At 38.3% G+C, this 14,982-nt stretch overlaps 1 protein-coding gene across 2 annotated transcripts in view; it reads left to right on the forward strand.

Moving 5' to 3' along the window:
* SOS1 (SOS Ras/Rac guanine nucleotide exchange factor 1) overlaps positions 1 to 14,982 on the forward strand; it is a 46,877-nt gene that overhangs the window by 15,168 nt on the left and 16,727 nt on the right. Inside the window, exons 5-11 of one of the 2 annotated variants that reach the window (XM_080998664.1) lie at positions 169 to 378; positions 1,439 to 1,582; positions 2,561 to 2,671; positions 2,755 to 2,853; positions 3,803 to 3,930; positions 4,599 to 5,254; positions 10,039 to 10,120. In XM_080998664.1, the coding sequence (XP_080854790.1) occupies positions 169 to 378; positions 1,439 to 1,582; positions 2,561 to 2,671; positions 2,755 to 2,853; positions 3,803 to 3,930; positions 4,599 to 5,254; positions 10,039 to 10,120 (1,430 nt within the window). The remainder of the gene's footprint in view (positions 1 to 168; positions 379 to 1,438; positions 1,583 to 2,560; positions 2,672 to 2,754; positions 2,854 to 3,802; positions 3,931 to 4,598; positions 5,255 to 10,038; positions 10,121 to 14,982) is intronic. The other variant, XM_080998665.1, reaches the window with a different exon arrangement.

The raw sequence follows: 14,982 nt of genomic DNA on the forward strand, positions 1-14,982 counted from the left end.
GTATGACTGCCAGTCTCCTAGAGACTGGGATCATACACAGCACAGCTTGCCTTCTTCTATATTTGATTTCAGCTTGGTTAGTAACAGTTTTATTCCCCAGGGCTCGCTTTAACTTCGATTACATCTTTTCTCAAAAGTTATTACTTTCCCCCATCTTTATTTAAATAGGTGTTGATGGATATGTTCCATCAGGATGTAGAGGATATTAGTACGCTGACTTTATCTGATGAAGAACCCTCTACTTCTGGAGAACAAACCTACTATGATCTTGTAAAGTCATTCATGGCAGAGGTTCGACAATATATAAGAGAACTAAATCTTGTAATAAAAGTTTTTAGAGAACCTTTTATTACCAACCCTAAGCTGTTTTCAGGTCATGTAAGTACTGCTATTTAATTTTATTTTGATATGATTGTTTTGGAAAAGCCTCTTCAGTTTGAGTCGTGTACAGCTTTAGCACAAAAACTTAATGAGCATAAGCATTTGAAAACCAAAAAATACTGTAGCCCTGTTTACAAGCTTAAATTCATGTATCCTCTACTGTGTGGGTGGGTGGTTGGATGTGTGGAAGCAGGAATGTGGTCATTGCTGCCCTGGACAGAAGGGTAGCATATACATTTAATAAATGAATTAGCAAATCCACTCCATCATATTCTCAACAGCCTGTCTCTGCACTCACCCACAAGTTAGTGCTGAACGTCTGTAGCATGCCATCCATGTGTAAGGGTCATTATATGATTTGGAATCCTGCAGAATCAAGGTTGTGAAAAATGCAGATAGCATGCACAAATAAAGCAGGCTCCTCGATGCAGACATTCACTTTGCCTGTATGACAGGATGTAAAGCTAGTGAGTGCATCCTTCCTCACATTCAAATTTAAACCCTGAAAACATTTGTATAAATGCTATTTGAGGTGCTAGTATAGTCAATCCGGTTACAGGTGCCATCACACAGATACATACATACATACATACATGCATGTATTTCACTTAAAACCTTTATCAGACAATCAAGTGACTAGCAGGACAAATTCCTGAAGACTGATTTACATCTTAATTCATGGTTATATGTGAACCAGCTTGCTTCTGCCTCTTTGGAGACCTGAAACGGGATATTACCCCCCTCAAACCTGCCCTCATTACAGGTATCCTGGATTTTCTAATGTTGCATTATCAATCCAATTAAGGGTTGGGATCTAAAGAGCCCCAGTTCCAAGTGAAAGATACATCTGTGCATAACTTGGGGAGAGGGCAGAAGAGATTTTTCTTTAGTCAAAAAGTGAATGCTTGTTAGGAAACCCAATACTTGTACATTTTTTCTTATGTCTTAAATAGTTGCCATGAAATCTGTATTATTCAGGTTCTGCAGGATTTATTCTTGTTTTGATTGACTAACTCCCACCTCCAATTACTATTTATCAATCCATTCATTTTTGCAGGATGTAGAAAATATATTCAGTCGAATATCAGATATTCATGAACTTAGTGTGAAGTTGTTGGGCCATATTGAAGACACAGTAGAAATGACAGATGAAGGTAGTCCCCATCCCTTAGTTGGAAGCTGTTTTGAAGATTTAGCTGAGGTAGGTAATAGTATTTATAGATTTTTTGCTTATATGTGACACATTGCTAATAAATTCTAGATGTATCCTATAAACTGCAATAAAATATATCCGTAATGCCATACTCTAAGCAGTGTATGTTGGCTAAAAATTTCAACTGCATGACTTAGAGGGATAGATTACTTGTTGGAAACCAGTTACTATTTACACAGCTATCTGTGCATGTTCTTCTACTTCTAGTGTGTTTCGGTATATAATCTTTAAGAAAAAAAAAATCTCTTCTCACCTCCAAATATTTATTGATTAGACAATACTACTTATTAGTTCATAAGTGAATTATATCCAGTTGCTTTAAACCAGGCTTCCTCAACCTCGGCCCTCCAGATGTTTTGAGACTACAATTCCCACAATCCCTGACCACTGTTCCTGCTAGCTAGGGATCATGGGAGTTGTACGCAAAAAACATATGGGGGAGCCGAGGTTGAGGAAGCCTGCTTTAAACTCTGTCATACGTAGGTTGCTTTATTTTCAAACATTTTGTCTTATCTCGTATTAATTTATTTCTATATAACTTCTATATCATTTATAATCTGTTTATTATTATCTATATATAATATAATTTAATTATACTCTTAAGCATTGTATATTAATAAACTGAGTGATTAATTTCAGTTGCAATCAGGAGCCTGTGTGTTGTGTTGTTTTGTTTTGTTTTGTTTTGTTTTGTGTTTTGCTTTGTTTTGTTCTACCATATAAGCTTTACTCCCTATTCCACTGAGTTGCTAATGACCAAAACAAATTGGAATCCAATGAATGTTGGTGCATTGGCCAGTTTCTGGTATGGTATGCACTAATATTGATTGGGTTCCCAAATTAAGATAAGGCAGTAAACATATTCCTATCTATCTGTCTATCTATCTACCTACCTATCTGTATATTGCATGATAGCATTGAAACAGTGTTTGAGTAAACTGAAATATTCTAAAATCCTTTATTTAGGAGCTAGCATTTGATCCTTATGAATCGTACACTCAAGATATTTTGCGGACTGGTTTTCATGACCATTTTCTTAGCCTACTGTCAAAGCCTGGTGCAGCATTCTATTTACAGGTATGTTAAGTAGTAAAGTTTACAATGCAGATGATGCAATAATTGGACTTGTTTGTGAAACTGAAATATCTTTTCATTTCTAGTCAATAGGAGATGGTTTTAAAGAAGCTGTTCAGTATGTTTTACCCAGACTGCTTCTAGTTCCTGTTTACCATTGCCTTCACTATTTTGAACTTTTAAAGGTAAGAGAGTGGTAGACATGATTGCATCTAATATTTCAAAGATTTTACGTTTGATTTTAAATATCATTTGCAGCCCACTTATATTGTCATGTGATCTTGCTTTTGGCACTGGGGTTTTTCTGAAGAACAGTGCACAATTAGCAAGTAGAGTGCTGATGTAGGTAAATATGAATTTACAGTGTTCATATGCCACACTTCATAAAATCTTGTCCCAAGGTGGTTGATATAATTAAAAGCATAACAAGATACAAAAAAAAATCAAATAAAACAGTTAAACTTCAAAGTGATTTCCCCCCCTACAAAACCAGTGTTTAAAATAGGAGACCTTATAATGCCTTAAAGGGATTAAAACATTTTGATCTGACACCTACATGGTAGTAAAAGGCACAAGGCAAATGCATCTGGGATTTTAAAAAGTTAAATTACAGTCAAGAGAATAGGGTGAGTTGTATATCTTGGGTGTTAAAGGGGTATGAATGTGCTTCTTAAGCCTACAAAGAATAAAACATAATGAAGATGCCTGAAACACCTCTGGGGGAAGGGGATTTCACAACTTAGACACTGGGATGTAGAATTACACACTTAAGTTATAGACTGGAAACAGTCTGTTATTGAAAACTGAGCACCTAGATTTTAATTAAAGCTAGATGTTGGACTCCTCAGTTTGGCATCTTTACTTGCAACCATTTATCTTTCTTAGTCTCCTTTCTCCAAGTTAACACTCTTAACTTAAACTGATAGCAGTTGGCAGCCTCTATCTCAGTGTCTCAGTACTATGATTCCTTCCATGGAATGTGAACACTTGAGCAGGCTTCATGAGCCCTTCTCATAGATTGCTACCATATTATTTGATCTCTTAAGGGACTGTGACAAATTTTTTGCTGCTGAAGGATGAAATCTGATTTGTAAACTTATGTAGAAGTATTAACTATTATTTTTACTTTCGTAGCAATTAGAAGAGAAAAGCAAAGATCAAGAGGACAAAGAGTGTTTGAAGCAAGCAATTACAGCCCTACTTAATCTTCAGAGTAGTATGGAAAGGATATGCTCAAAAAGTCTTGCAAAGAGAAGACTTAGGTAAATGCATTTCCACCCCCCACCGCACCCCTCGCTTTTAGCCTGGTTTGTTGTTCTATAAAGCCAGGCTTTCCAGTTTCCTCTTTCAGTAAACAATGAACAAAGCAGTTTGTGGCAAGCCTACTTTTTCAAAGGAAGTGACATCAAAGTCCAGATAGCTATTGTTTTCAGAGTCTCTGATATGTGTGTGTCCTTGTACACTTCTAGTGAATGCATCTTGAGAATCTTCTGGTAAGCAGCAAGAAAAAAGGTTTTTCATTAGCTGTTAAGAAATAAAAATACCATGCAGAACCATTTGAAATGCCTAACAATTTTTCTGTTAACTCTTGATGCAGTTATTGTAGCGTGCGCTGTATTTAAAGTAAACAACAGTGTGGTGTCAGATTTTCTTTCAGATGCTTACAATCTTAATCAGGAAATATTACTTGCCACTTTACTGTTTAATCAGAATTGATTGGTTAACTGGAATTCTGTATTAGGCATATAATTTAAACATTAACAGTGACCATAGCACTTTCAGGTCTGGAACGTTTGAAGCTGGCTCATGGAACATACTTTGAATACTTCTTCAGGCTAATTGTTTTCAAAGTTAAGCCTGCATTAGTTATTTTTTTGCTAGTATGTGCAGCTGCTGTTTGAATTAATGTCATTTTGTTTCTCTTTCAAAGTGAATCTGCATGCCGGTTCTATAGTCAACAAATGAAGGGAAAGCAGCTAGCGATCAAGAAAATGAACGAGATCCAGAAGAACATTGATGGTTGGGAGGGTAAAGATATAGGACAGTGCTGCAATGAATTTATAATGGAGGGGACTCTCACGCGTGTGGGTGCCAAGCACGAAAGACATATATTTCTCTTTGATGGTTTAATGATTTGTTGTAAATCAAATCATGGCCAGCCAAGATTGCCTGGTGCTAGCAATGCAGAATATCGTCTGAAAGAAAAGTTTCTCATGAGGAAGGTACAGATCAATGATAAAGATGACACTAATGAGTACAAACATGCCTTTGAAATAATTTTGAAAGATGAGAACAGTGTTATATTTGCTGCAAAATCGGCAGAAGAGAAAAACAACTGGATGGCAGCCTTGATCTCTTTACAGTATAGAAGCACCCTGGAGCGAATGTTAGATGTAACAATGCTACAAGAAGAGAAGGAGGAACAGATGAGATTCCCAAGTCCTGAGCTTTATAGGTTTGCAGAACCTGATTCTGAAGAGAATATTGTTTTTGAAGAAAACATGCAGCCCAAATCTGGAATTCCTATTATCAAGGCAGGCACTGTTGTCAAACTCATTGAGAGACTTACATACCATATGTATGCTGGTAAGGAATTTTTCCAGGTCTTTAAAATATCTGAATTTATGTTTGTGTGAATTTTCGTTTATTAGTATCTTCTATCTTTCATACACCCAGAGAATCAAGGTGGTATAGGTTTCTGATAAAAGTGGCAGTTTGTAAAAAAACTTTTAGCAGTATCCTTGAGTTGAGTGACTATGCCTCTAGTTACACCTGTCCAGTAGCTCAGATGCTGGATCATTTTATCTCTGAGATAAAGAACAAAAAGCATACATCCAGTTGATGAGCATTAATATCCTGTTAACATTAACAAACCTACAGAGAACTAGAGCCGTTCTTTAGGAAACAGACTCAATTGAAATGTCATGTCAGCTGTGCTAGTATACATGCAGAAGCATAAACAGATAGTACAGACTAATTTATTACATCTATAAACTTCAGCAGCTGCCTACCAGAAGAGAGGGTATTTATGTGTAACAATGTGGTTTTGTAACATTGTTTTGTAATAGTGTAAATTTGTAAATTTATTTTTTTAAATAGAGGAATATGCTTATCTTAAATCACTTGAATCAGGTAGTCTCAAATAAATTGAAAACATTACCTATAATTTGTTCAAGTTGTGATATAGCAGTTAAGTATTGAATCAAATACCTTGGAATGCAAACGTCTAGACTTATTTAAGGTACCCTCATATGCAATTGGTTCACCTATTTTATGTGCTTTGGTTACAGTATATTAATGGGGGAAATCTTAATTATTTAAACTTGTCCACATATCCTAAAGGCCATTCCACTTTACAAAATAGTTGAGAAACACCTTTGACCCTAAATGTTGTGCTAAAGCATGATGCATTTGATAGTGGTGGGGGTATGCTCATCTGACTTAGGATGTTTTTCCCCATGCTAGCTTTTAATATTTCATTTCAGAGAGGAAGGTTAAATCCATGGAAATTGTATTCAGGAGGACTTTTATGTAGAATTCTCTCCTCTCCTTTTTCTGGCTAATGGGTGCAGAATATAGTTACAGGAATAGCACTTGCTATGCAGTATTCGTAATATGCCACAGTTGTATACAGGGCTGTGTGTATTTCATACTAAAAGGAATTCGGAACCCCAATCCAAATTCTGCTTTAATTAAAAGAATGGTTTTAGGTCATGTATAAATTGTGCAAAATCTGTATTTTAGCATAGATATGCATATGTTTGTGATTTTGCTAGTTATAGGACTGGTAAACATTCTTAAGCTATTCCTTGTGCACCTACTGAAAAACTTATTCATCCACTACTCTGGCTTCTGAAGCTTTTGCAAGGTTTACCAAGTACTAAAAGGGACAGATATTAGCTTTTAAAAAATGAAAAAGCAGGATGCTGAATTCTGCATCCACTGCTACAGAAATGCAGCATGCACACAGCCCCATTGAGTTCCTAGAAAAATGTACATACCTTTTCCAGTTCTTTTTCATGAGAACAGTAAACAAAAACTACTGTGCATGAATATGCGGATATATTTGGATAGCTTCCCTTGCTTGTTTTTTGAGTTGCAGAGTTCTAAATCTTGAATCAATACCTCTTTTCACCTCTTCTAACTAAACAAACACATTCTCTTCAAATTGCTTAAATTGGTCATTAAAAGATCTAAATTCCATCACTAATGATTCCTTAAAATCATCAGTAGTGTATGTGCTTCTATATCAACTGTTTCTTTTCTCTAGCTGTTTCTATTGGCTATTCTAACAGCTAAAGCCACTACTTTTGGGAAAAATAATATCGTTATACATAGGTCAGTGGACCTCAGCATTAAACGCTGAAATTCATTCTTACCAAATCAGCACGATAAATAGAATAAACTCATTATCATTTCAACAGACCATAGTAAAGCTTTTCAGTGGTGTCCTCCCATTTGTAGAATGCTCTCACCAGTAGAATCAGCTGGTGCTGACATTGATATCTTTTCAGCACCAGGCAAAGGCATTCCTCTTCTAAGCATTTGAATGCTAATTCCTTGCTCTGTTTGTACTTTAACTGGATAAGTCTTTGATCGAGCTTTTGTTGAGGAGAGGAGCTATTTGTTTTATGATTTTATGTTTTAACCACTTTTAGTGGTGTTCTGGTTTTAAAATAAACATGTATTTTGTATTATTGGAATTCTATTTTTGTTAATCACTTTGAGATTCCTTGTAGAAAGCAACTAATAGATTGAATAAAAAATAAACAGTTGCATCCAATGCTGTCCATGGACAAGCAGAATGGAGTTCAGCTCCTTCAACAAGACTTTCTCTGTTCCCCATTTCAGCCTCTCTGTATCCTCAAAACCTGCTCTGGTGGGTTGGAGGACACCCCCCCCCCTCCTTATATCACAGATTTTGGAGACACACAGGGAACTGCAGGTTGGAGAAGTCCTGTTCTGTCAGCTTAAGTCCTTTTGCACAAGATTGGGTTGTGCAAAATCATAATGGGGGAAGGTGGGTGGGTTTGCCTTGGCTCACCTGGTATAGAAGCTCTGGCCCTCTCCATTCTACCCCATATACTGGGATGCTTTTTGTTGGTGACTAGTTTGTGTAAATGAATGGGAAGTTGGAATCGGGACCATTAGCTCCTTGTGGTGCAAAAGTGGCCAGGTTGAGCAAATGGCATTTAAATTCAGTATGGGTTATTTGACAGAACTTTTACTTCTTCCCAAAGCCTTTGGTTTTTTTGGCCTCTGTTCACAGTTCTGTGTGTGGTAAAAGTTCATTTCCATTTCCTGATTTGGCCCTTCCAGTTTTGAAAGAGCTTGCAACTTTTTTTCTCTTGGAGGGTTGTGCTGTTCTATTTATAGAGCTTTGATACGTTGAATGCTTGTGCGTCAGCATAGTGTCCATTTCCTTTCTTAACGCATTCAGGAATGGTTATTTATGATTTTTTTAGATGTTGTTGTTCTTTTAGCTTTTTAAAATGCCTGTTTGAGGAGAGATTTATCACATAGACAGACATCCTGACTTAACTGTGTGTGTGTATTTTTAACCAACGACTTGGCTCTATGAAGTCATTGCAGGAAAAGAATTTAGTAGGAAAATTGAACTTGCCGTAAAGTAACATCAAACAAAGTGATAGAAAGGTATGAGTTTTATAACTAAATGTGCATACTGAATAGTGTATGTAAATGCATTGTTCTAATGTTGGGACAGAAGTTACAGTAGCTGTCCCTTAGCCCTGATCAAGAATGGGCCCTGGGTTGATGCCCTCCTTCCATTAAAGTCTACTTCTGTGCTCCAGAACATCCCAGGTCAAATTAACCCCAAGTGATTCTGGTGCATGCACAGTGAACCCCATGATTAAGGGTGAGAGGAATTCATGTCTGAGAGGTTGAGGGCTATATGAAAGGAGTGCATGAGGCTTATTCTCTCCTTGTAGGTAGTAGGAAATTCAGTATGGGGAAGGTCCCATCTCTGGGATTGGGTAGGCAGGACCTCTCCCCAAATCCATTCTTGGTCAGGGAAGGCTTTTACAAAGCTCACCCAAAGAGCTGAAGGTCATGTGAAGACACACTAATTAGGGTAACTGCATTCAAGTTGTTTCATGTGCTGTGCAGTAGGGCCTTGACTTCCTCTTGCTGCAGTCTGAAGGAACCATGATGGTTAAATTCAACCCTTCAAGAGTCTCGAACCACCATAGACGTGGTAGCAGTGGACACTTTAAAATATTCAACATTGATCCTTGTCTTCTAATTTGGAAACAACAGAACTAAAAACAGTGTAAGCTTGCCAGGGAAGAGGATAAGATTTCTGGTTCAGGAGAGTTGTCTCTTGTTAAAATTGTAAAGAAGCAGAAGCCTTTTTTCTAGTTATTAGTACTGTATTTTTGTTGTTGTAAAAGGTACTCGATATTTCAGTGGGTTGTGCAATGGGTTTAAATCATACTTTTAGTTATACTGCTATATGATTACATTTGGCCTTTGGCAAAACAATAAAGATTTGTGTTTGTCCCTAGCTAAATCTTCAGTCAGAGTAGCTTTAACCAAATAGTTTTGCTCAGAGCCTTTTAGGTTCTGTACAGCAGATGTGCTTATCCTGGGATTTACTGCTGCTTGACATCCTTAAGTTAAACACCCTCCTGTGTACAAGAAAGAAGGGGAAAACTCTTTCTTGATAGGCTTCTGTTCTTCTGGTAGATAGTACATTCTGACCACCCATCAGATGATGTGTTTTCGTGTTTGAGTATGGTTTGCATTGTTATTTGATTCTCTCACATGTGTAGTTTCCTACCTTGGAGCTTCCTTCACGATCTAGGGACACATTTCACCCCCCCAAGCAGTAGCAGCTAGCAGGGCAGCCCAGCCTGGTGGGTGCTATTCACCTAGCTTCCCAATGCTACACTCACTGCTGACTACCGAAAGGGGGAGGGACAAGGCAGCAGGGAGCTTGGTGTGGTGTGGGCACAGTGGCAAAGCCGGTCCAATGCCCCCATCAAGCTCCTTACTGTCTTGTCCCTCTCTCAGTAACCGGCAATGACATGCAGTGTTATTAGGCGAGATGTGCAACACGACCCTGCTTCCCCACTGGCTACTACTCCCTTCAGCAAAATACAGTTGGCTCCGCAGTCCCAGAAGCAAGATGTTGCTTTACCTAAGTACCTTTTCGCCTACAAAGAGAGCAGAAATCCATCTAGAATGAATGCCCTTTCCCCATTCCCTCAGCCATGATTAGGTGACATCTCTTACAACTGCATCAGACTCCAGGGTTTGAGGCTTCTGAAGTTAACACTTAGAGTTCTTCACTAGCTGTCTAAACAATTTAAAACAATATAGTGAAATATTTATTTTGTCTCTCCTAGATCCCAACTTTGTTCGAACATTTCTTACAACATACAGATCTTTTTGCAAGCCTCAGGAATTACTGAGTCTCCTGATAGAACGGTAAGAGGACTTTTCTGAAATACTGTGTTGTAATTTTGGTTCTCTTCTTCTGAGATGAGTTTTTAAATAACACTTTTATCCTATGGAAAGGGGGGGTGCATGTGTGTGTGCGTGCTTATGCCTATTCCCTCTTCCCCCTAAGCACATCCTGACTATTGTCCACTACTTCCAGAATAGAAGTTAAGGGAGACTAAAAATCTCCCTTCCTCTAATAGAGCAGTCCCATCAGTGGAAATCTGTCCGTGGGAAACCTGAAGCCAACCCATTTTTCTTTACAGATTTGCATTTAAGAAAAACCCAAATGCAAATTTCATGGGAAACAATTTCTTCCCAATTTAGTGTGAATCTTCAATTCCACATTCTGTGCTTTACATGCATACCTAAATAAATGAAGTTACAGCACATGACAGCTCTAATGTGTATGAAATTAAACACATATTTAATTTGAGGTACAGTGGTATCTCAAGTTAAGAACTTAATTTGTTCTGGAAGCCCATTCTTAACCTGAGGTACCACTTTAGCTAATGGGGCCTCCCGAGGCCACCGTGCGATTTCTGTTCTCATTCTGAAGCAAAGTTCTTAACCCGAGGTACTATTTCTGGGTTAGCAGAGTCTGTAACCTTAAGCGTATGTAACCTGAGGTACCACTGTACAGGCAATTTTCCATTCACATGTGCTCTATTTGCATGTAACTATGTGCACATGGGGTGCCAGGAACCCAAAAGTGGATCCAGAAATGGGCATCACCCTGGAGAGTCCTCCTAGCTCATGGGGAGACTTTCCCCAGAGCCTCCCCACCTAACATCACATCAGCTGAGCAAACCCTGCAGCCCCCTAACTCAAGTGAGCCGGTCTGACTGCCTCAGCTGATGTGTGAGGAAGAAGCTTCCCTCCGCGTCAGCTGTGCAAACCCCGCTGCCCTCTCTGGCTTATGCCTGATCAACAGTGGGGCTTGCTGAGTGACTCACTCCTCCAGGGTACTCCTGATATACACAGTTTTGGTTATACGCAGGGATGTCCGGACTGTAACCCCCACATAAATTGAGGGTTGTCTGCATTTAATGTGTAAAATACAAGTGCTATTCAGTTATGTCATACTAAGTAGTCAGATGCCTGTGTTGGCATCCATCTGTCTCAAGAGACAATGGAGTGCACCTCCAGGTGTGAAGTCAAACCACAGATGCCTGCATCTTTGCAAATTATTTCCATTTTACTCCAAACGATATTGAATTTATTTAATCTCAGATTGGTAACACTGTAGTATATTCCCTATTCAATCACACTTAAGGGTATTATACCTGTGTCAGTTGGAAAGCTTGAAATTTTATAGGGGTTGTGGCCTTTCCCTTTCCTGCCTGAATGGAACTTTCCTAAATAAAATGTAAGAATGTTAGTCCTATTCCTTATTGTTTATTGCAAATGTTAAATACCTGTTTAGTAACCTACTTTTTACATTACCATCCCACATTAGATTTGAAATTCCAGAACCGGAACCAACAGAAGCAGACCGCATAGCTATGGAGAATGGAGATCAACCACTTAGCGCAGAGCTAAAAAGATTTAGGAAGGAATATATCCAACCTGTACAGCTGCGGTAAGTAATCTTAAGTGTGTAAACTGCATCTTATTTAGATTTAGATCCCAGTTTTAAAAATCAGTGGGTGGGATCCAAAGGACTGTACAATGTTCTGTGCATATACCAGAGCTTTTCAACCTTCCCACCATTGTACTTTCAAAAAGCCACTTCTGATCCAGAGTTCCACATGACTGTTCTTTATTTGAAATATATGCTTCAAAGTTTGTGTAATTTCCTAATGAACTGTGCTACATTTATTAATGTAGTTATAATATGCCTTATCTGAAAATATTTCAGAAATGGCACTTCATCTACCTTGTGTTTCACTTGATAGTATTGTTGCTTATATATTTTCTTCATTACAGATCTTAATTCAGTGATACCATGCCTTTTCCAGAACATTATATCACCTAACTAATATTGTCTCATATTCTGTATTGTTTATTCACCATTTTAATTCCACTAGATGATGCACAAGCCATTACAATCTAGAGGGAGATAGAATTCATCCTTGAGAGACATACTTTTTAACATTTTTAAGTGCATAGTAAATGTTAATTGGTAGCAGAACTTGAGGATGACCATAGACATAAACTGCGAATCAGCTTGACCTTTTGCTCTGGCTAGGTTTCCTACCACTGCACACATTCACTTATTACCCAGCTACCAGAGCTTGGACTGGAGATTGGGGGAACTCAGTGTTCTAGTCCTCCTTTTCGAGGCCCAGCAAGTCAGACAAGAGTTTTGGCATGGATCCTGACAGCTGTATGGCACTTCTTCAGGGAGTCAGGACAGTATATATGCTGTAAAATGAAACCAGCCCTACAGCTCTAGTAGACTTTGTCAAAAATAAATCATATAAACATTGTCCTCAAATATTGTATAATCTCTGTTAATGTTGTAGAGTTCTAAATGTATGCCGGCACTGGGTGGAGCATCACTTCTATGATTTTGAGAGAGATGTAGATCTACTGCAACGGTTGGAAGAATTCATTGGCACTGTCAGAGGTATTTGATTTGATTATTGCAAAGATCTAGCATGATCTGCTTCTTTTTCTTTTGTACCTGCTTTATTAAAGTGTGATGTTTCAGTTTGCCAGTTGGGCTTTACAAGGCAAAGGTCACTAATGAGATACACAGATGGGCACCCTGAGCCAGGAGATCCAAGAGTCATTCAGGCTGAGCATGTGCCAGCAAGACTGATCTCAAAGTCACACTGATTTTAGGACAAAAAATAATAATTTTCCTCCAGTTTTTGTTCATGACTATGGTAGCAACTGGAAGGAAGATTTCCAGGTGCAGAAAAGGGTAGGATGGTTGTCTGGGCTATTCTGGACAGTTAGATGCTTGGCTGTAGGTGGGTGTCTTTTGGTATTGGTTGGAAGTTAACAGCTCAGGGATCTCTCTAAGCTACTGACAAATACTGTTGTAATTGAAATAGGATATGAAGGATATTTGGCTTTAGAAATTCCAAAAGTTTCCAGGCCACTGTTTTCTGATGTTTACTAAGAATCTCCTTTCTTGTAACTGTGAGCCGTTAGTTTGTGTCCTACCCTCCAGAGCAGGAGAAAACACGCTTGCTCCATCTTCCTTCTAACCGCCCTTCAGATATTTGAAGATAGCTATCTTGTCTTCTTTCAGTCTCTTCTGGTTAGAGCCAAGGTGATAGTGTGTGGTTGGGTGTGGGGATTGGGGACAAGCTGGTACTCTCTGGTAGCGACATAGAACACTTAGGAAATACATTACCACAAGACATGATGATCGCTAGTTTAGCTAGGTTTAAGCAAAAGGATTGGGCATTTTAAAATGTAGGTCTGTGTCTGGGGCCTCATGTTCAGAAACAGTATATTATAGGCCTTATCACTAAATGCTGGGAACAAAGGGGATGACTGTCTCCAACGTGCCTTATTTGTGAGTTTCCTGGTTGCATCTGGCTGTTGGTGCTAGACCAGATGGCTCTGGCTTCGTTTTCTGAATTTCTCACATTGTCTTCCACTGTTCTCCCATTTTCATTATTGGAACGTTTCTAGCTACTAGGTAACTGTTATTATTCAAATCCTAGAATGTATTTTTCTTTTACTTCTCAGGTAAAGCTATGAAGAAATGGGTTGAGTCAATTACAAAGATAATCCATAGGAAAAAGCAAGCACAAGCAATTGGGCCAAGTCACAATATTACTTTTGAAAGCTCACCACCTCCAATTGAGTGGCATATTAGCAAGCCAGGACACATTGAAACATTTGACCTGCTTACGTTGCATCCAATAGAAATTGCTCGACAGCTCACATTACTTGAATCTGAACTTTACAGGTAGCTCTGAAAACAATATTATTCTCTTCTACATCATAATATGCGAGCAATGTAGTGTTCGGTCCTGGTCATTTCTGCATTCAGTTCTTACTAGCAAAGCTATTCATATTGCATTTAGGGAACAATGTTCCAAATTGTGACTCTAGTATATATTAATGTGAATTTGATATAGCTAGTAAAGTGATAATTTATTTTCATATGTTGGCATTTTGGAGCTCACTGTTAAAGAACGTATTATGAAAGCAAGATTTGTAAGCTGTAAGCTATAAGCTTCCAGAACCTCATCCACAGATATAGCATTTAACTAGAGATTTTTTTTGTTTGCTTTGTAGAATGCCATTGTTCTACCATCTACTTTTAACAACCAATTCTCTCCAATTGGTTGTTAACAGTAGATGGTAGAACAATGGCATTCTACAAAGCAAACAAAAAAAATGCAGTCAATGTTTTTTTCTGATTTGAGAATTATTGGTTATTTGTAATAATCTAGATGGAAGTAGTAGCTCAATTGACCATAAAATGATAGCCTTTTCTCAATAATTTATATTTATTGTCAATTTGTAGAGCTGTGCAACCATCAGAGCTGGTTGGAAGTGTATGGACAAAAGAAGATAAGGAAATCAATTCTCCTAACCTGCTCAAGATGATACGACATACCACAAATCTTACTTTGTGGTTTGAAAAGTAAGTTGCTTGAGTGCTTTGACTAAGATCTTCTAAATATTGATATTAACATCCAGGTCCATACAGAGCTAGTCTGAGACCCGAGATAGGATTCTTGTTAGAATGAAAAAAAAAAAAAAAAACCCAGCCAAAGGCATTAGGCCTTTGTTTGGACTGAGGGGTGGTTGTAGCCTCCGCCTGCCCCTCCTTATTAAGGGTATCTTGTTAAAGGGAACTGGGGGTGTGGATTCTGTCCGATGCCCAGATGTGGGCATGGACCATGCCACAACCCCAACGGGGATCCCTCAGGGTG

Source organism: Podarcis pityusensis (assembly GCF_964106645.2).
Source record: "Podarcis pityusensis genome assembly, chromosome: 3".
NCBI classification, from domain to species: Eukaryota; Metazoa; Chordata; class Lepidosauria; order Squamata; family Lacertidae; genus Podarcis; species Podarcis pityusensis.